Below are 22,093 nucleotides of genomic sequence, written 5' to 3' on the forward strand. Positions count from 1 at the left end.
CACCTGCCCCTCCCACTCACGCTCTTCTGGGAAAGCTCCTCAGACAGCTGCTCGTTGGATCTCCCTTTCTCCTCCAGGTCGTGGCTCTTCTGGTCGTAGTTGACAGCCAGCTCCTCCAAGGCCTGCAGGACCTCCTTCACCTCCTCCTTGGCTGTCTGGTGCTCACGCAGCAGACGAGACACCTCCTCCTGGGCTCTCTCGTAGTCCCGCCGCACTGACAGCAGCAACTGCAGCCGTGAAAACGCACACGTCTCAGACACATCTCAGACACATCTCAGACATGTCTCAGACACGTCTCAGACACGACTCAGACATGTCTCAGACATGTCTCAGACACGACTCAGACATGTCCCAGATATGTCTCAGACACATCTCAGACACGACTCAGACACATCTCAGACACGACTCAGACATGTCTCAGACATGTCTCAGATGTCTCAGACATGTCTCAGACACGACTCAGACACATCTCAGACACGTCTCAGACACGTCTCAGATATGTCTCAGACATGTCTCAGACATGACTCAGACACATCTCAGACACGTCTCAGGCTACTTGGACTCGGACAAGTTGGTAAGAAACAGAGACCAGTGTGTGGAAAGATGCAACCAGAACAATGTGAAGTCTGAGAAAGTTTGATCAGGGACTTTTTGATTATACTGAAATCATCCTGACATCTGCACAATGATACCAGCAATGACAAAAACAACATATAAAGTCTGTCATCAAACATCTAAACAGAAGCTCTAAACCAGTACATTTCCATATCATTACTTTCTGACAACCATCATTCATAGTGGCACTAACGTATGTGTAATGTTTAAGCATGTTCCAACAAAGTATAATTATTTATAATGTAAGTTTAGGAATATAAGACTTTACTCATTAGATATTCAACTCATTAGAATCTGTTAAAATTGGATAATGTATGACAAGATGGTAGGCAGAACAGAGCAGTTTCCATGGGAAAAACATTATTCAACATGGATTTTTACTTATGCCAGTATTGCCAGGTAAGATTCTGCTTTGAACATGGTTGAAAACCCCTTATTTTATCTCATGAGAATTTCAAAGCAGGGCGTTTACAGTGCATGACAATCTACAGCCAGCAGGTGGCGGTAAATCAAATCGCTCTTGTGGGGCTTATCAGTTCACATAAAATTAGAATTTCTCAGCGAGGGATATTCAAAGTTATGACTGAGAAATTTCAGGTATTTGAAGGTCTGTACAAATGAAGGACTCTTTTATATAAACTGATGATCTATCAGCTCAGACTGCATATATTTTTTGCTGGAAACGTTAGAAACAAAATAATTTTTTTTTTTACTGTCACAACTTTATCATGTATACAGTGAAATAAATTTAAATAACTTGGACATTAAGTTGATAAGAGTTCACACAGCAGTTATATAATAACACATTAATTAACTGAAACTTATTTTTGTACATTGCTACAGTGTCTCTCTGTGGCTAATAAAGTGCACTGGTTTTGTGCATGTGTACGTGTCAGTGTTTCATGACACATCATCACGCAGTGTTAAGTAGTTTCATGAACGGGCTGTCCAATAAACGGAGGTGTTGCACTGGGCACCACGTGGGCCAGCAGGTTCACCTCATCCTGATCTCCCATCTGCTGTTTCAGCGCCTCGGCCAGCTGACTGTGCTGGTTGATCTCATCATCCTGTACAGAGAGAGAGAGAGAGAGAGAGAGAGAGAGAGAGAGAGAGAGAAGAGTGACAAAGACAAAACAGTGATAGAGAAAGAAAGACAATGGGAATAAGGACATATTTCAGACAGAGGCAGACAGAGAGAAAGACAGACTACCAAATATCAAATGGCTAAACTTAAACACAGAAACCATCTACAACAGGCAATGAATTAGCACAGCAGGTGATGTAAGACAGCAGGCCCATTTGTGCTTGTGTAAGTGTGTGAGGATACAGAATACACGTTCTGTTTACATGTGCATTGAGTGGTTAAGATCCTTCTCTGACCACCTCTGAATGTGAAATGAAACCTGGCTTTCTGTGTGGTGAAATGAAATCTTAACATTATCCGATTACCAAAAATGCATATTGATAAAAGGTGTAATCAGGCTCGGAGAGACAGACAGATATGGGATAAGAGGCTAACAGAGTCAGACAGAAACACCTTTAATATGTTGCCCAGAGAAAGTACTCTGAGAGGATATTATTACCTTTAAGGTGTGTCACATGAGGGCGTGCTAGAGCAAAATATGGCTGCTGATTGGCTGCTTTTAGCTGCGGCCATGAAGTATTATTTCTCAATATTGCACACCTTGTCATCAAGCTGCTGGTACAGACTGTTAATCAGTTCCTCATACTGGGTCTTCTCTGTGTCAGAAAGAGGCTGAGGGGGTGGGGCCAGAGTGTCTATTATGGGTGTGGCTTCTGAGTTCTTTGATTCCTTGTTGTTATGCTGTTCTTCAACTGGAACTTTCTCGCCTGAGACGGAGAGAAAAGAACAGACAAAGGCAGAGAAAGAGTGAGATGACGGAAATAGGCAATTGATTGTGAGGCCTTGGGATGGTGTCAAGTTCATTCTGAAGGCTTCATTTACATATAGCATATCTGACTAAAGGTTTATTTACTGTATACATGGGGTTATTACAGAGGACTACAATATAATACTCAATTTGGTGCTTGTTTAGATACTGGGAGGAAAAGTACCTAATATGTTTATGTCCTTTATAAAGAATAAGAAGGTCCAGAATGTTTGCCAGAAAACAAACAAATTATTGTGTGTATATAGTTATACTTGTATATTATCTGTATATAATTATACATTAATAACCCAGAAAGGCCTCCAGAGCAGTAATCTTTTTAACTGAGACTAAAAAGCACCACTGAGATGTGCGGCTGACTCTCCAAGGGCAGCCTGGACGTTGTAGTTCAGAGAAGGACGGAGGAGTAGTGTGTGTTCAGAGACGAGGGCAGTCTTACGCCTGCTATCTGGATGCTGCCATATTTAATGTGGCAGGAGGTACAAAGAAAGGGAGATTGAGCAAATTTGCAAGAATCTTAGAGCCAAAGCTGAGAATGAGGAATTTAAATAGGAAACAGACATGAAGAGACATGAAAATGAACTAGGAAGGCTGTTGAAAAATGGTATAATGACTTAATGATTGTATTAAGGTCACTAAAAGGAATGCAAAACAATCCCTGCCTGTCTGATCACTAGAACTAATGAGAGAACAGTTGGAGATAAACGTCAACAGAGATCATAAAACAGTGGAGATAAAACGAACATTTGCTATTTTTAATGAGTCTGAGCAGATCATGCAAGAAATTTGCCCTTAAAAAGTCTTTCTAATTCATAATCTTGTTGACTCTTTATCGTTGTTATTGTCAGACCATATCCTGTCATTTCAATAGTGCTTTGCCAGATTAATTTTTGTTATGCCAATCAGTCAAACCAGATTAGAGTTAACCAGATGAAAGCCAAATATGTGACCACTGACCGGATCCCCAGTCTGATTCTAACGGGCCCTTTTCAAACATCCTTTGGGGTTTTAAAGGCATCTGTCGGTATGAAGCTCCATTTCTCCTGCCCAGTGGAGGTTGAATCTTTCAGTGAAGAGATGGACCAGCGCCAACACACCCCGCCCGGTCTTCTAAAGACCTTCTGAAGGAGGCTGAGTGGCCGTTTATCATATAAATGTGTGAATGCTCACTGGTGCTGACGCCTTAAACAGACGTAGACAAGGTCTGAGGGACCCGTTTGTGCTGGGGTGTACCTTCCTTCGCCGCGTTAAACATTTCTGAGATACATCACATCCTTTATGGACATGACCTAACAGTCCTATAGATCACATGACTGTCAATGTCCTCATCATATTTATTATGTTAATTACTACCATATTCACGACATGTGGACACTGGATTATTTTGGAAGTGGACGTGTCTCCCCTTGTTCCTTCGTTCACTGGCTCCTTCTTCTCGTTCTCTACCTTTTCTCCAGCGCTTCAGCTCATTCTCCAGACGCTGGATGATGATCTTCAGACCACGACTCTTCTCCTTCTCCTTCTCATACTTCTTCTTCCACTCTTCAGCCGTCAGCTCCATGTTAACCGACACCGTGTTCTTAATGGTCTTGGCCCTGTGGACGCACGTGTGGGAATCTCCATCAAACATGGTGGATCTGGAGTGATCTTCACAGCTCTTCATTACAGTGGTTATGAACCAAAACAAAAGAGTTTTGATCTGTGAAGGAGTCACTTCCTGTGCTCATGTTACAGTAATGATGTTACAGTAATGATGTTACAGTAATGATCGTGGTGTCTCACGTCTCTCAGGTCTCCTTGTTTATAATTAAGGACCACACTGGCTGGGGGAGAATGTGGCCTATAATTCATAAAGGCACAATTGACCTGAATACACAGACAGAGGTGGGGAAGTGAACACACACACACACACACACACACACACACACACACACACACACACACACACACACACACACACACACACACACACACTCACACTCACACACACACACACACACACACACACACACACACACACTCACTCACTCACTCACTCACACACTCACTCACTCACTCACACACACACACAAAAACACACACACTCACTCACTCCCTCACTCACTCACACACTCACTCACTCACTCACTCACACACACACACAAAAACACACACACTCACTCACTCACTCACAACACACACACACACACACACACACACACACACTCACACACACACACTCACACTCACACACACACACACACACACACACACTCACTCACTCACTCCCTCACTCACTCACACACTCACTCACTCACTCACTCACACACACACACAAAAACACACACACTCACTCACAACACACACACACACACACACACACACACACACACTCTCACACACACACTCTCTCACTCACTCACTCACTCACACACACACACACACACACACACACACACACACTCACTCACTCACTCACTCACTCACTCACAACACACACACACACACTCACACACACACACTCTCACGCACACACACACACACACACACACACACACACACACACACACACACACACACTCACTCACTCACTCACTCACAACACACACACACACACACACACACACACACACACACACACACACTCACACACACACACTCACACACACACACACACACACACACACACACACACACACACACACACACACACACACTCTCTCTCTCTCTCTCTCTCTCTCTCTCTCTCTCTCTCCTAGTCATAGCCAAATACGCAGCCCTATGCATGATCAGTCTTTCCCCTGCACAACAGTGTGTGTGAGGGGGGGGGTCATGACTCAGACAGGATAAGGGAAATTGATGTATAATCACTTTAGTACTGAGCTCTGCTTTAGGCACAGGTGGACTATCTGCTGGCCACAGCTTGGCTTACCAACATAGACCTCAGTGTCTGGAACTATACGGCCTCCCACACACACACGACCTCCACTGCAAACAGGTCTTAAAACATTAATGTTCTCATCAGGGCTACATATACTCCAATTTGGGGGAAAAACTATGTCCTAGGGCAGATAATGATGCTGAATATAAACAATGAATATTGGCAAAAATAGTTCAGTGCTGCTGTTTTAATTGTTTATCCTCAAATGAATATAAACGGAGTTACTGCACTGTATGTGGAACTCTAATCCTGTAGATGGTGTAAACCTCTACTGCTGATCAAAATCACTATGCAATATTATTTTATATTTCCCCAATACAACCTCATGGATATAGCTGCTCAAATATTTTAGGTGCTTTATACCTTCAGAGGAAGACATCTCATATTCACAGTTTGTAGTGTTTGTGTGTGAACGGCTTTAGAAGTATTTATCAGTGCATCTTGAATTTGTGGATTTTATGCAAATTAACCTTCAGCATCTTGCTGAGGGCAGGGGCGTGGCTGGACCAGAGGGGGGCGGAGCTTAGGGAATACACAGGCTGCTGAGGTTAAACTACTTGAACACAATAGGATGACCTAGAGCTGCAAAGGAACCACCATGAATATTTACATTTATTAATATTTACAATACTTGCAATATTTACAGCACTTGATCTCGAGAGAGTGAACACACGTGCACACACATCCACATTCACACACATGTACGCGCACACACATCGTGTGTACAGTTGTGAGTAACGTTATGCCTACATCTAGCCCTAACTCTGCTCATCTCTGAACTCTTATCATTCTTTTAGAAACTGTGTGTCCATGTGTATGTTCCTCTATCATCATTACAACACTGATACACCCCCCAACAATATTTCAATATTTCATTTGTTTGAGCTCTACCTCTAAACACCCACACACGCATCCTTTAAAGAGGAGACAACAACTCATATTAATCCTACAGAAAATCCCATAAAACAGGAGCACTAGTTTCTGATTCCAGGAACAAACCACATCTCGATTTGTTAGCACCAGCTGAGGACACCAGGCACCATTACTGAGGTGCGTATAGCATGAGAACCTGACCCACTAGCAAGGAGGAAAAATAAACAAACAAATAAATAAACAAACATGCAACAGTGTAATGTCTGGACTCACCCCATAAAGTCTATGGTGTGTTAGTGTATGGTATCCTTAGACTTAGTACCACCATAAGTCTTTTTTCTCATGGCCACAACAGCACTACAGCAGGTCTCTCTGGTCAAGAACATCTACTAAGTGCCGCAAACGTAAATGCAAACATGAAGCTCATGGCGTGGTGCTCTGACCTCTGGCCAAACATGAGCGTGGACTTGGTCTCTGCCTCGTTATAGACGGACGGCGAGCAGCAGATGATGATGGTGGTCCTGCAGTTGCCGCCCAGTGAGTCCTGCAGGATTCGGGTCATCTTGCTGTCCCTGTACGGGACGTGGGTCTTCTGCAGGGGGGATTTCACCGTGTTAGTGCTCCACACCACACTTATAGATATTGGTTCACACACAGCTGAAATAATGGCAGATAATGATATGGCAACATAGTTCATGTTTGGGGGGCATATATAAATATAATAGAGGACCACGGGGGAAAAGGAGATGAAAAGAAAGAAATAAAAAAGAAAAGCAGAACAGAGAGGGAGGAGAAGAAAGAAGGAGAAACAGAGAGAAACAGAGAGAAGGAGAGAGAAAGAGAGACAGAAAGAGAGAGAGAAACAGACAACACTCACGGTTCCTTCAGCCAGGGCTGAGATGACGTTCCCCAGCGCCGAGAGAGACTTATTGATGTTTTTAGCTTCATCTAAAACAGCTCCTTCAGCTCCAGTTTTACTGACCTTAAAGACACACACACACACACACACACACACACACACACACACACACACACACACACACACACACACAGCAGCGTGCCATGATAGACACATATTACACACAGCAACAGTTGTTTTTTGATGTTGTGTTGTATTGTGATCTGTATTCATGTGTGTGTGCGTGTGCGTGCGTGTGTGCGAGCGTGTGTGTGTGTGTGTGCGTGTGTGTGTGTATGTGCGTGTGTGTGTGTGTGTGTGCGCGCGTGTGTGTGTGCGTGCGTGCGTGTGTGTGTGTGTGTGTGTGCGTGTGTGTGTGTATGTGTGCGTGTGTGTGTGTGTGTATGTGTGCGTGTGTGTGTGTGTGTGTGTGTGTATGTGTGTGTGTGTGTGTGTGTGTGTGTGTGTATGTGTGTGTGTGTGTATGTGTGTGTGTGTATGTGTGCGTGTGTGCGTGAGGATGATGTGTGCAGAGCTGCTGCACCTTCTCGCTCCCAGCCAGGTCCACCAGGTAGAGCTTCCCACTCAGCTTCTTCTCCGTCTCCATGTTCTCCTGCTTGATGTTGATCAGGAAGATGCTGTGGCTGCGAGAGCTGTGCTCATTCATGTCTGAGAGGGCCAGAAACATCTGGTAGGACAACACCTACACCATCTACACAACATCTGGACCACCTACACAACACCTACACCATCTACACGACATCTGGACCACCTACACAACACCTACACCATCTACCCAACATCTGGACCACCTACACAACACCTACACCATCTACACAACATCTGGACCACCTACACAACACCTACACCATCTACACGACATCTGGACCACCTACACAACACCTACACCATCTACCCAACATCTGGACCACCTACACAACACCTACACCATCTACACAACATCTGGACCACCTACACAACACCTACACCATCTACACGACATCTGGACCACCTACACAACACCTACACCATCTACACAACATCTGGACCACCTACACAACACCTACACCATCTACACAACATCTGGACCACCTACACAAAACCTACACCATCTACACGACATCTGGACCACCTACACAAAACCTACACCATCTACACGACATCTGGACCACCTACACAACACCTACACCATCTACACAACATCTGGACCACCTACACAACACCTACACCATCTACACAACATCTGGACCACCTACACAACACCTACACCATCTATACAACATCTGGACCACCTACACAACACCTACACCATCTACACGACATCTGGACCACCTACACAACACCTACACAATCTACCCAACATCTGGACCACCTACACAACACCTACACCATCTACACGACATCTGGACCACCTACACAACACCTACACCATCTACACAACATCTGGACCACCTACACAACACCTACACCATCTACACGACACTGCAACATCTGCACCACCTACACATCACTGCAACATCTGGACCACCTACACAACACTGCAACATCTGGACCACCTACACAACACTGCAACATCTGGACCACCTACACGACATCTGCACCACCTACACATCACTGCAACATCTGGACCACCTACACATCACTGCAACATCTGGACCACCTACACATCACTGCAACATCTGGACCACCTACACAACACCTACACCATCTACACAACACTGCAGCATCTACACAACATCTGGCCCACCTACACATCACTGCACCATCTGGACCACCTACACATCACTGCACCATCTGGACCACCTACACATCACTGCACCATCTGCACCACCTACACCATGTAAGGGCTATACTGGTAATGTATGCACAATGTACACAGTCTAACTGCAGTGTCCACACAGCCACATTTAACGTACAATCACAGAGTCACAGTCACAGCGGTGGGGCAGCCTGATGGGATTACGTCTCAGGCAGAACTAATGAAGGACGCTTTAGTGCAACACACATAATGAAACATGAGTTTGGCAGGATGCTCGATACAGAATAAAAGTCCTGGCAGTGTCTGGAATGTGTTGGCGTCAGCTACTCACTGGTGACGGCCACGTGGCGATTGGCTTTTCCTTCGTCAATAACGTCCATGACCTCCTCTGGGCTGGACACGAACCGCTCCGTACAGCCCTATACAGATAGTATATAGTATTATATAGATTATATAGTATAATAAGTAATTATAACATATAGTAATATTAGTAATATTTTAGAAAGTGTCAGAATGTCTGCTGAATAAATTCTGTCTGCATTGATCTGATCAGTGCCATGAAATCACTCTGCTTACCTTGACATATGGTACCCTGTTCTTATCTTCATGGACTGCCAGGTTTTTCTTTGACACTAAAATGCAAGATGAGGGAAAATGTTGGGAGACTATATATCTATATGTCACCTATATATCTATATCTCATCAATATATATATATGTCATCAATATATCTATATGTCACCTATGTTAACATCCAAACCAAACAACCATACAGCAAAAAACTATCATGTGAATAAAAAAACAATTCTCACCATCCAACAGGTCTCTGATTTTGTCCAAGTAAATCTCAAAATAAGACACCTGGACAGGGTAACACATTATCAAGACACAGAAGACTGTGTTTTCACTACAGAAATAATTCCTGAAGCCCTAAGCAAATTATGCTATCAACCAATTTTAGAGCAATTGCCAAACTTAATCTATGGCTGTCATGGGATGATAGAGGGAGAGAGAGACCCAGTTAAAAAGGTTTTGGTGGCCAGAAGCTGTGTTGGAGGCCAGTCCCACTCAAACAGCTCAGGTGAAACTCCTTCTGTCACACCAGAGCAGGTCTGGGTCCCTGGATGTATCCACAAAGTTTCCAACACTACAGCGCACACGCCGTTCATAGTGAGAAATGGCAATATAAATGTATCATCTGGTCTTCACCTGGTCTTCACCTGGTCTTTGGTTTTTACCTTGATGTGAAACTCCAAGTTCTCGTCCATGGAGTAGATGTGGTCAAAGATGTCCTGGGCAATGCGGGGGATGATCCCCATATGGTCCAGGTCATGGAGTTTCCCCTGGGAGAGAAGAGATGGACAGAGTGTGAGAACACACACCATTCATATAGTTGGGGCATTAAAGCTCATGGGGGCTAACAGTATTTTCAGAACAAAGGCAAAACACTCAGTCAATTGCAGCACTTAGGACACAGGATACATCAGCACGGTCAGTGGTGGTTTCACTTTGAACGCTTGTGATACCAGATGGACATGAAATATGTATCTGACTGCAGGAGCTTCATATTCCTTCTCATATTGAAGTGTGTGTGTGTGTGTGTGTGTGTGTGTGTGTGTGTGTGTGTGTGTGTGTGTGTGTGTGTGTGTGTGTGTGTGTGTGTGTGTGTGTGTGTGTGTGTGTGTGTGTGAAAGAGAGAGAGAGAGAGAGCAATAGAAAGGTGGTGGATGTATATACAAGTACCAGATTTTTCTTTTTACATGTAAAATCATTGTATATTATCTCCTATTCAGTAATGAGAATGCAGTGAAATAAACAAAAAAAACAAAAAATTAAATAAAATTACACTGCAGACAGTTGGATTATGGAACCTTAACCATAACAGGAATAACATATCAAAATTAATGATCACTTTTAAAAGCCATTTGTGGTGGGACTTCAATTATGATACACTATCACTGCATTTATTGGAATTCATTTTCAGCTCACTAAAAGAAATCGTCTGTTTCCAGGGAAACGGCAGCAGCCAATTGGCAGGCGACAGGCTCTTATCGTCGGGCATATTGCGAGTGCCGGGGTGTAATCACACCTCATCGTCATTTTAGCCCTGGCATTAAAGCCCGTGAACCCATAGACCACAGCAACGCACAAGAACCTACAGCTTTATTCATTTATTTTACTTGATTAAATATGATTAAATATCATTTTGCAATTCCTTTTAGGTCTACAGTATGTCCACAACAACACCTGCGTATTTAGGGTTTAAGATATCTTTATACATATTCATAACTTCACCTGTGTATTTGGAGACTAAGACATCATTAGTCATTAACACTGGCCCAAACGTCTAGACATGATCCCCATAAGGAATGTTGTCTGTTGGGGGGGGACCAGCACAATTCTGCGGGACGTTTACCTTCACTCTGAGTCATCCAGACACCACCACCTTACAAACCCATCACATATTCCCCTTCCCCAGAGTGCACACCCCCCCTTATCACTTCTGTTTACCCCCTCTAAGGCGTGTGTCCAACGTGGTGTGTCTCCCTGCTCTTGCTAGCATGAGTCACACACAATGCAAGTGAAGATATATTATGCCCATCAACACAGGCTGAACAGGTGACAAACACCCTGAGAGTCCAGGCAACAGCAGAGCAAACAGACGTGGATCATCTCCCCCACGCTGTCTTCACCACCATAGCTCTCTAATGCTCTTACTGAGACAAACATGCCTCTCCTCTTATGTCACTACTGGAACTTGTCTTGGAAAAAAATTATCCTACAAGCTACAAAACCAATTTAGCAATAATTAGGCACAAAGTATTTCATTTTGATGATTTCAGCTGCAAACGATATATTGACCTGAGCAACATGAGACTAAATTAAATGGTAACGATGGTGGGTTCATTAGCATTACCTCCATGGTGTGGGTCTTCCCCGATGAGGTTTGTCCATAGGCAAATATGGTTCCGTTGTAGCCCTCCAGTACATCTGTAGAGAAGAAGGTGCAGTGTATCTTTTCTATTTGTTGGTGTACCATATTTCATCTAGAAATGTCAAGTCTTACCACAGAAACAGAATGTAATTAGCAGAGAGGCGAAAGCAGCTATTTGCAGGTCATCTTACCTTTAACGATCTGTTTGGCACAGGCATCGTAAACCAACTCTTGAGTTGCGTTAGGGAGAAGAACACGGTCGAAGATATAAGGTTTACCCTGTAAAAGACGACAGAGTCTCACTGGAGCAAAGGAAGGACCAGGAAGTCCCACATAGTCCAATATTATCCCACACAGTCCCACATAGTCCAATATAATCCTACACAGTCCCACATAGTCCAATATAATCCCACACACTCCCACATAGTCCAATATAATCCCACACAGTCCCACATAGTCCAATATAATCCCACACAGTCCCACATAGTCCAATATTATCCCACACAGTCCCACATAGTCCAATATAATCCTACACAGTCCCACATAGTCCAATATAATCCCACACACTCCCACATAGTCCAATATAATCCCACACAGTCCCACATAGTTCAATATAATCCCACACAGTCCCACATAGTCCAATATTATCCCACACAGTCCCACATAGTCCAATATAATCCCACACAGTCCCACATAGTCCAATATAATCCCACACAGTCCCACATAGTCCAATATAATCCCACACAGTCCCACATAGTCCAATATAGTCCCACACACTCCCACATGGTCCAATATAATCCCACACACTCCCACATGGTCCAATATAATCCCACACAGTCCCACATAGTCCAATATAGTCCCACACACTCCCACATAGTCCAATATAATCCCTCACACTCCCACATAGTCCAATATAATCCCACACAGTCCCACATAGTTCAATATAATCCAACACAGTCCCACATAGTCCAATATTATCCCACACAGTCCGACATAGTCCAATATATTCCCACACAGTCCCACATAGTCCAATATATTCCCAATATAATCCCTCACACTCCCACATAGTCCAATATAATCCCACACAGTCCCACATAGTTCAATATAATCCAACACAGTCCCACATAGTCCAATATAATCCCACACAGTCCCACATAGTCCAATATTATCCCACACAGTCCCACATAGTCCAATATATTCCCACACAGTCCCACATAGTCCAATATATTCCCACACAGTCCCACATAGTCCAATATAATCCCACACAGTCCCACATAGTCCAATATTATCCCACACAGTCCCACATAGTCCAATATTATCCCACACAGTCCCACATAGTCCAATATATTCCCTCACAGTCCCACATAGTCCAATATTATCCCACACAGTCCCACATAGTCCAATATTATCTCACACAGTCCCACATAGTCCAATATATTCCCACACAGTCCCACATAGTCCAATATTATCCAACACAGTCCCACATAGTCCAATATTATCCCACACAGTCCCACATAGTCCAATATTATCCCACACAGTCCCACATAGTCCAATATATTCCCACACAGTCCCACATAGTCCAATATTATCCCACACAGTCCCCCATAGCCCAATATTATCCCACACAGTCCCACATAGTCCAATATATTCCCACAGAGTCCCATAGTCCAATATTATCCAACACAGTCCCACATAGTCCAATATTATCCCACACAGTCCCACATAGTCCAATATTATCCCACACAGTCCCACATAGTCCAATATTATCCCACACAGTCCCACATAGTCCAATATTATCCAACACAGTCCCACATAGTTCAATATAATCCCACACAGTCCCACATAGTCCAATATATTCCCACACAGTCCCACATAGTCCAATATAATCCCACACAGTCCCACATAGTCCAATATTATCCTACACAGTCCCACATAGTCCAATATTATCCCACACAGTACAATATTATACCACAAAGTCCCACATAGTCCAATATTATCCCACACAGTCCCACATAGTCCAATATTATCCCACACAGTCCCACATAGTCCAATATTATCCTACACAGTCCCACATAGTCCAATATTATCCCACACAGTCCCACACAGTACAATATTATACCACAAAGTCCCACATAGCCATTTGAAGCACTTGAATAGGAGACATTTATTAGTGAATTAGATTTTAATTCATTTATTTGTCAAATTATTTGTCATCATTTAAACCACATCCATTTATGTGTAGACATGGTTTGGAACATCTCCCCACAGTGGTGTTCAGCCTGTAATGTTGTAGCCCCTTTAGAATAAGTTAATTAAGTCTAAGTTAATCCAGTCGTTATAGTAGAACTGTACTAGAGTAGGACCGTACTACAGTGCTATTTGTAAAATACATTTACATTTAGGCTCCACTTTTCTTGTGGTTTTCTGAAGTGAAACAAGGGACTTTTCAATACTGAAGAGAAGAGTGAACAAACCTGCACAACTGAATTTCAAAAGTAGGAAATACTTGGATTTTGATATTTTGAGTATTTGTGCCCTGGCATCATGGTCAATTTATTCCTCCTACATTATCACACAAATAAAATAAAACAGTAATAACCAACATATGCCCAATCTTTTCTAGATAAAATGTATTTCCAGACCTTTTGAGAGGAACAGACCCATCAGTCTGCAAGTCTCCAGAGCACAAACTACCCTGCACCCTTAGCGTTGATTAAGTCAGAGCTTGGAGGTCATCATATATCTCAGTTAAGGAACACAACATGATGGGGGTGTGTCCTTGTAAACAGCAAAAAATAAACATAAAATATAAGAATGAATAGGTGAAACTGAGTTATTAGGGATTTTGCACTAAATGTTTATCCGTCATTGTGAAATTCAAAAATAAAAAAGAGGTTCTGTTGGACATGAGGCCCAGTGTGTTTTGCTCTGTTGTCACAGCAGATTTTATGGTAATGGTGGATTTGAAATTGAATGTGTCTGCAGTCAAATGACCCAAACCTGCAGGTCAAATGTTCCCATATAAAGGTCATCTGCTGTATTCCTCATTTTAGGTATGCACAAAACAACTAAGGCTTGGGTGAAGGCTAGCAGGATCATGCAGCTCTTCTGTGAGGAACTGAGGTAGACACTCAGCAGAATGGAGTTGGGAACTAACTTGTTTACCTGACAACATATCCTTATAATTCTGAGAAAATGTATATTACTTAACTGAACTGCTGGTGAGTCATGTATCATCAATCAACCTACACAATTATGTCATGTGCATATTTAGTTTGGTCACTCTCAACAAGCATCATACAATTATACTGTATATAACTGTTAAATATATAGGATACGCCCTCTGACCACACTAAATAATGAGAACTGAACACTGGATCAGAATGGTCACAAAGAGAGCTAGAGTACAGATCTACATACTGCTAAATACATCCACAGAGCCCAACGCCTTCACAAAATCTGTCACCATATCATCTACATACTGAGACATTCTGTGCAGCAGACCAAGATGAACCCAATGTTTGATTAAAGGGAGAGTCCTGATCTTATTTACTCATTGATTTATTCAATCACACATCCGGTCATTCATTCATCCATGGAGTAAATTATTCATTACAGTGAACCTGCTCTGTCATTTAAAAACAGAATCTGTACAACGTGGTGAAATCAATATGCATTGGCCATTATGGGTGTGTGTGTGCTCTTTGATCTTAAACTGGCCAACTGCCCGATTTGTCTGACTGGGGTGGAGAAGCTTGCTTCACCCCATGTGTGATTAGACAGGCAGGGGTCATGGGGCCCCACGGACCTGGTCACAAAAAACCTTCAGTCCAGAACAGACCCCGTCGCCACGGAAACCACAGCCCAGCAGGGGAGCCCTGCTCTGATTGGCTGAGAGATAAAGGCAGGTGTCCCTTGGCATATTGAGGGAAAATGGAAACATGACTGCTGGTCAGGAGGAATGTCTGTATATTTCCAGTCCTACTCTATTACTGGTGTCACACTGGGGCAGAATTCAAACCAGTGAGGGTCATAACCAGCTAAATGTACCAACACTGAAGAACAGTAAATATTAGGTGGAAATTAAGGTTTGAACTATATTAACAAATAATTTATTATTTTTAATCCTGCTCTATGACATAAACATCTTTTTGTAAAATACAGACCTCCAGAAGATACCTAACCTCCCTATTTTATAAAGAAAAACAAAGGAAACAAACACACACACACACACAAACACACACAGACACGAATAAACAGACATAAGTGGTCAGGGACATATAGATGCAGACTCAAAATGGGATCGTCCCTTAGTCAATAATTGATGCAGACTCTGGGGGGGTAGGTGGGCAGTTGTGTGGGGGATGTCAGCCTTTCTGCCCCAGCCAGATTAAGCAATTAACCGAGAAATACGGTCCCACATATGTGGACATATCTGACAAATCCAAAATGACTTATAAGACAAAAACATTTCTGCCACATGATGCGTGATATTCTGACACGGAGTTGTGACAGATATATAAGTCAACATTTTGGCTGGATCATCTGTCTCTGCTGTACCAGAAGCTGATGGATGGCTGTCTGTGGAAGACTGGTCAGTGTTTGATGTTTTTGCAACAGATATAGAAAACTGCATGTGAGAGGCAAGGATCAATATTGGCAACTTTACACAAAAATACTGCGTGGCCCCTGGTGTGTGTGTGAGAGAGTGTAATCAGCTTCATTGGTAATGCATAAATATTCCACAAGTCCCACCAATCATGGCTCAGACTGCTACCCCACATCACCATAGAAACATAAATTATGCCCAAGGATTCTGAGTGGGTTTGTGTCCTCGCATATATAATTCTAACAGTCATCAAAGTTTTAAACAGGCAAATAAATAACTAAATTAATAACTAGAATGATGTTGAACATTGACAATGCTCAGTTATAAAATTATAGGATAGAAAGGTATACCAAGAAAATTACAACTGGTCAAGATAACAAAAAATTTGCAAATAATGCAAAGAAAATACAAAATAGTAGACGTACGTGTGTATTACGGATGTAGAGGTGGTACTGATGTACAACACAAGGATTCCATAAAAACAGGTGGTTTGGGTTTAGATAGATAGATAGATAGATAGATAGATAGATAGATAGATAGATAGATAGATAGATAGATAGATAGATAGATAGATAGATAGAAAGAGGAAATGAGTTGAGAGCTAACCCCTCCACTTATGTTAATCACGGTCATACCCCCACATCAGGAGAGCTCCAGAGAACACATGCAGACATGCTAAACGTGACACTATGAACAAAGGTTTGGCACCCAATAAAAGGTTTTAATGAGGTACATTTAGTTAAGCAATGGCAGTAATATATGCGCATATATCAAAACGCAGGGGAACACAGCATTCTGACAGAGGACAAGCTAAATCTCTGGGCCGAGGGTCTGGAGATACAGCAGGGGGGAGTGAGGCTTGGCCAAGAGCCACACAAAGGTGTCAGCAAACGTTTGGGGGCCTCGGGGGCTGGATTTGGATGTCTAATGCATGTAACGGTCAATTCGTGCATGAGCGGGGTGATTAGCACATGAATAGGCCTGACGACGAAGAAGAGTTTTGGAGCAAGGTGAGCTTGGGGTATTACTAATACCCCCCTATTGTTAATAATACCCCCTATTGTTAATAATACCCCCTATTGTTAGTGGTGGGGGTGGAAGCAGCTTCACAAATGTGACCTAGTTAAAAAGCTCATGGGAGAGTGTGAATCTGCCCAGAAGGTGCTACACAGTGCAGGAGACAGATGGACACTTGGCTTACTTCAAAAAACTGTAGTCAAAAATAAATTACGTTACTGGTAAACCAACACACGTGGGTTACGCTTAACTCAGATGAAGAGCACCAATATTTTATGCAAAGGTGATATGATTGTAAAACATTGAGGTTTTGGAAGGATTTAAATACAGCCATGGAAATGAGCTAAGAGTCACATGCCCAGCAGAGAGCATCGACCAAGTGAATGTGTGTTGCGCTGTGTGAGACTTCACAGTACATGTTTGTGCATGTGATCTTTTCACAGTAAGTAGCACACACACACACACACACACACACACACACACATTATATAATCAGACATGTAACTACTAATAGACTACAGCAAGTTGTCCTGAAATCATTTATAACATATATCACAAACAGCAATTGTTTTGATTTTCAAGGTCAGATTGATCAAAAGACCATTTGTTGTATGATCTGCCAAATGTTTGCCTTCAGAATATAATGATAATATATAATATAATTTATGGGCTCCTCGAGCTACTCAATTCAATTGAATTCAATAGAAACTGGGATGAGACTATTTAGGGTGTCTTTAAGTGTGCAAGTATGTAAAAATCAAACAACAATAATAACAGTAATGTTATTAATGATAAAGCTGAATGAAGTCATTACAAGCCTTTGTCCCGTCACACACTACCGGGGCGGCTGACTGATCCCAGTGAATATTCAGGACAGAACCCAGTGAATATTCAGGACAGGACCCAGTGAATATTCAGGAGTGAACCCTGTGCATATTCTGGACTGATCCCAGTGCATATTCAGGTTGTGTTTACACAAGGCTCATCACTGAACCAGCATGGACTACAGCTGCAGACCAGCAGACCGGTTCTGTGGCCACGCTGGTCCACTGTGAGCTGCTACCTGCTAGCAAAGCAACATGTAGCTCTTCTCCATCTCTCCGCTGTTATGGCCTCCTTCCTTTAAACCGCAATGACCACAGTCAACACAGGGCAATAATGCTCAAAAGTGTTGGGAAAAGTGTTAAAAGAAATGTGAGCGTCTGTGTCATAGGTCTAATTTTGGATACAGGCATGATGCTCTGTTTGTGTTTCTCTCTCTCTCTCTCTCTCTCTCTCTCTCTCTCTCTCTCTATCTCACACACACACACACACACACACACACACACACACACACACATTTAAGGGGAAACAGGGAAGAGTGGTGCGGAGGGTAACAGAAAGCAACACTTCCACAGAAGACTGTGTCATTGAGATAAATAATTATCACATTCAATAATCAGTTTGTGCTAATTCAGACGTATTAGGACGTTAAGACATCAGTGGGCGGCTCTTCTCTCCGAGGGGGGGTCTTCAGCTCTGCTGTCTTCCAGTTACTTTACATTTTTACTCAAATTATTTTTAATTTTGTGCTAAAGGAATTATGCTGTAATAGTTTTATGGCTTGCAATAACACTGTTCCATAATTAAGAAGGAAATTCACTTTGTCTTCAAATTAAATTATAGACTGTGTCCTACCAGAAAACAGCATAGGCAGGATTAGATTGGGAAACTATGTAGGAGATAATAAACTTTTATTAAGGGTTAATTTTAGATGTACTTATTAAATTACCCATTTAAATGGATAATTCTGTCAGCACAATAGGTGATGTCTGCAGAATAAATCCACACAGTGCTGTCAGATACAGACAGACAGATCAAATAACAATGTATTTAAGTACAGCTTTAACATGTTTATCTTTTAACATAATTTCATTAAATAATGCCCATACATATTTCCTAGTAATTTATTACTAATAGGTCTACTAGGTAATATGTAATGGCAAGCTGTGTGTTTTTAAAACAAAACTGAACAAAAATGTTCTTTTACTATAAAACCAAACAAAGAGACTGAAATTATTTAAATAACACTCAATACAGGTATTACTTCATAAAACTGTATTTCTCTATGAAATCTAAACGGAGTTATCTTCATGAAACGATCACAGGGAAGGTGCATACAAAGATTTAAACATAAACACTATTTATATTTGTGTTTTAATGTTTGTAATCATGTCGATTTGATGCATTACAGCAGGACAGTCTACATCAACAATCTGCTGCAAATCTGTGCAAGTGCATTTGTTCAGACAAAAGGTGGGAACCATTTATTACTGACTCGTCTACATGTAAAATGTCACCCTGTTCGGATTAGCATTTCTTCCCCATCAATTCACATCTGTCATTCTGTGGTCTATTCATCTGGTGGTGAATGCCCGGGGTATATATGGTATATATGTACATGGTCTATAGGGAGCCTGCACAAATACAGTCCACACGCAGCCTATAGGAAATCACCGCCTATTGTCTGAATGTCAAGCCATCAATGAGGTTGTGGAAATTATAAATCGACGTTTCTTTTATCGACAAAGACAAGGAAAACGGACAACTGCCTTGACTGAGCCAATACACACACACACACACACACACACACACACACACACACACACACACACACACAATTAAAACGTGACATTTTTATCAGGTTACACATAGCTATATCGAGTTGTTTGTATATGAAGAATAAAGGAAACACTAATAATCAGAATAATTATCAAGTACAAGCCAAAGATGAAAATAACACGCTATGATATAAAACATATGGACATTGTTACCGTCAGACTGAACAAAAAACCTCCTTGATGAAGGGGGGAAAGTTGTTGGTTTGTAAACGGCGCTGGTGTAAACTTCACCACAGGGCTGTGAAACAGCTTCATTAATAACATTACAGTATTTAATAGTTGGACATTATCAGTGATGTTCATATCAGTGCGTTAAATGTGAATGGTCCTTGCCGTGATATCCCCATAACAGAAGGTGATGACTCAGGATGAAATAACTCATCATACTTTATTACATCTGAGGTTTCACTAAAGTAACTTACCGTCACGACCACCGTGTCTTCCCCCTTAAATTTGGGGATAAATTTGTCTCCTCTGGTGATTTCAGATTCGTTCAGTGGCCTGAATCTGCACATCACTTTAACCCCGCACTCAGCCGCGTCCACCATGGCGAGATACACACCACACTTATCCAAACACAACTGATTTATCCCGAGACAACTGATTTATCCGAACCAAAGCAGATTAATCCCGAGACAACTCCAAGCCGGTAGGAACTTGGTCCCGGTAGTTGAGGCAGTGCGTCGAACCGAATCTCCACGATAGTTTCAGTCCGGTGTGATGAGAGAATCACCTGTAAACGGTGTCAACACTAGAAAAGACATTCACTTAAACCCAGGAGAGGTAAAGTCCTCTGATGAGGGGACACACAGCGTTACATCTAGTGTCGGTATCTCCGTCAGCTCTGACATATCCCCGCACTCGGATCAGCCTTGCAGCTCCACCAGCTCCATCAGCTCATCAGGTCCAACCGTCCAACAGCGCCTCGCACCGGCCGCCTCTGGTATTGCAGCTGATTCTAATAGATTACCATGTGATTTTCACTTCCATCATATCAGAATAGCAGGACGTAGTCCTTCTACAAGACCGTTTTAAACTGCCTGAAAGACAAAACGCATAGCTCTAGCCAGAGGTAACACATAAAACTGAAGAAATTACTGAATCTTTCTTGAGACATGTCAACAACTACTGGAGATAAAATGCCTAGTACATAAACACATAAGTCCGGAAGGCCTACTGTACACACACTAAGGGTTGAGTATGGCTGGACTGACAGCCCCTTACTAACATTGCTATGTCTACTGTAATGTGTATTCATGCAACACGACAAAACCTTAATCCAATCATTACAGAACAAAGACAACTATATATAAGATGAAATCATTATTTTAGGTAAATCAATGTCAACCGCAGTCCCTTCTGAAGAATGGCAAATCCATAATTACTGGGCTGACGTAGATCTATAGACTAACGGCTTTATTTGAGGCTAACTGAATATTAGAGCTACAACATATTGGCCAATATATTCATAGCACGTAGGCATCATGATGTGTAGAGCGCTGAACACAAGTGCTGTGTCACTCCTCAGGTGTTGGCTACAGTTACACTTACCCTCCTCTACCAGCAGGGGGCAGAACAGACAAATTAATATTCTAGGCTCGACCTCATAAAGTCGAGGTTTTGGTTTTATTGAGATATGCAGTGTGTGTGGTGCTTTTTGAAGCATAGCACAAGATGATGTTGGGTTCAAACTCTACTGTTGTTCAGCAAATTGGTAAGGGGGGGGGGGGGGGTGATAGCTTTGTTACCTTGACAACAGACGTGCTAGTGTCTCACTAATGTCTCACTAATGACATCTTTATGAATGCAGCTATGAGAAATTGAGAATTTCTCATTGAGAATTGAGAAAACACCCCCGAGACGCCCCTCCCCTCCACACACAGTTGTTGTGAGACTGA

The 22,093-nt window shown here is 42.3% G+C and overlaps 1 protein-coding gene across 1 annotated transcript in view; it reads right to left on the reverse strand.

Annotated features, from left to right (window-relative positions):
* The window catches only part of kif5c (kinesin family member 5C), a 30,618-nt gene extending 9,531 nt beyond the window's left edge, over positions 1-21,087 (reverse strand). Inside the window, exons 1-14 of the mRNA XM_076998329.1 lie at positions 20,618-21,087; positions 12,101-12,188; positions 11,892-11,965; positions 10,213-10,317; positions 9,787-9,835; positions 9,552-9,607; positions 9,307-9,394; positions 7,761-7,885; positions 7,196-7,300; positions 6,762-6,910; positions 3,972-4,120; positions 2,300-2,466; positions 1,614-1,682; positions 21-227 (exon numbers count right to left, since the gene is read on the reverse strand). Of these exons, the coding sequence (XP_076854444.1) occupies positions 21-227; positions 1,614-1,682; positions 2,300-2,466; positions 3,972-4,120; positions 6,762-6,910; positions 7,196-7,300; positions 7,761-7,885; positions 9,307-9,394; positions 9,552-9,607; positions 9,787-9,835; positions 10,213-10,317; positions 11,892-11,965; positions 12,101-12,188; positions 20,618-20,743 (1,557 nt within the window). The 5' untranslated portion in view covers positions 20,744-21,087. The remainder of the gene's footprint in view (positions 1-20; positions 228-1,613; positions 1,683-2,299; positions 2,467-3,971; positions 4,121-6,761; positions 6,911-7,195; positions 7,301-7,760; positions 7,886-9,306; positions 9,395-9,551; positions 9,608-9,786; positions 9,836-10,212; positions 10,318-11,891; positions 11,966-12,100; positions 12,189-20,617) is intronic.
* Between the last annotated feature and the right edge of the window lie 1,006 nt (positions 21,088-22,093).

The sequence above is a fragment of the Brachyhypopomus gauderio genome, chromosome 3, assembly GCF_052324685.1.
Source record: "Brachyhypopomus gauderio isolate BG-103 chromosome 3, BGAUD_0.2, whole genome shotgun sequence".
Lineage (NCBI taxonomy): Eukaryota > Metazoa > Chordata > Actinopteri > Gymnotiformes > Hypopomidae > Brachyhypopomus > Brachyhypopomus gauderio.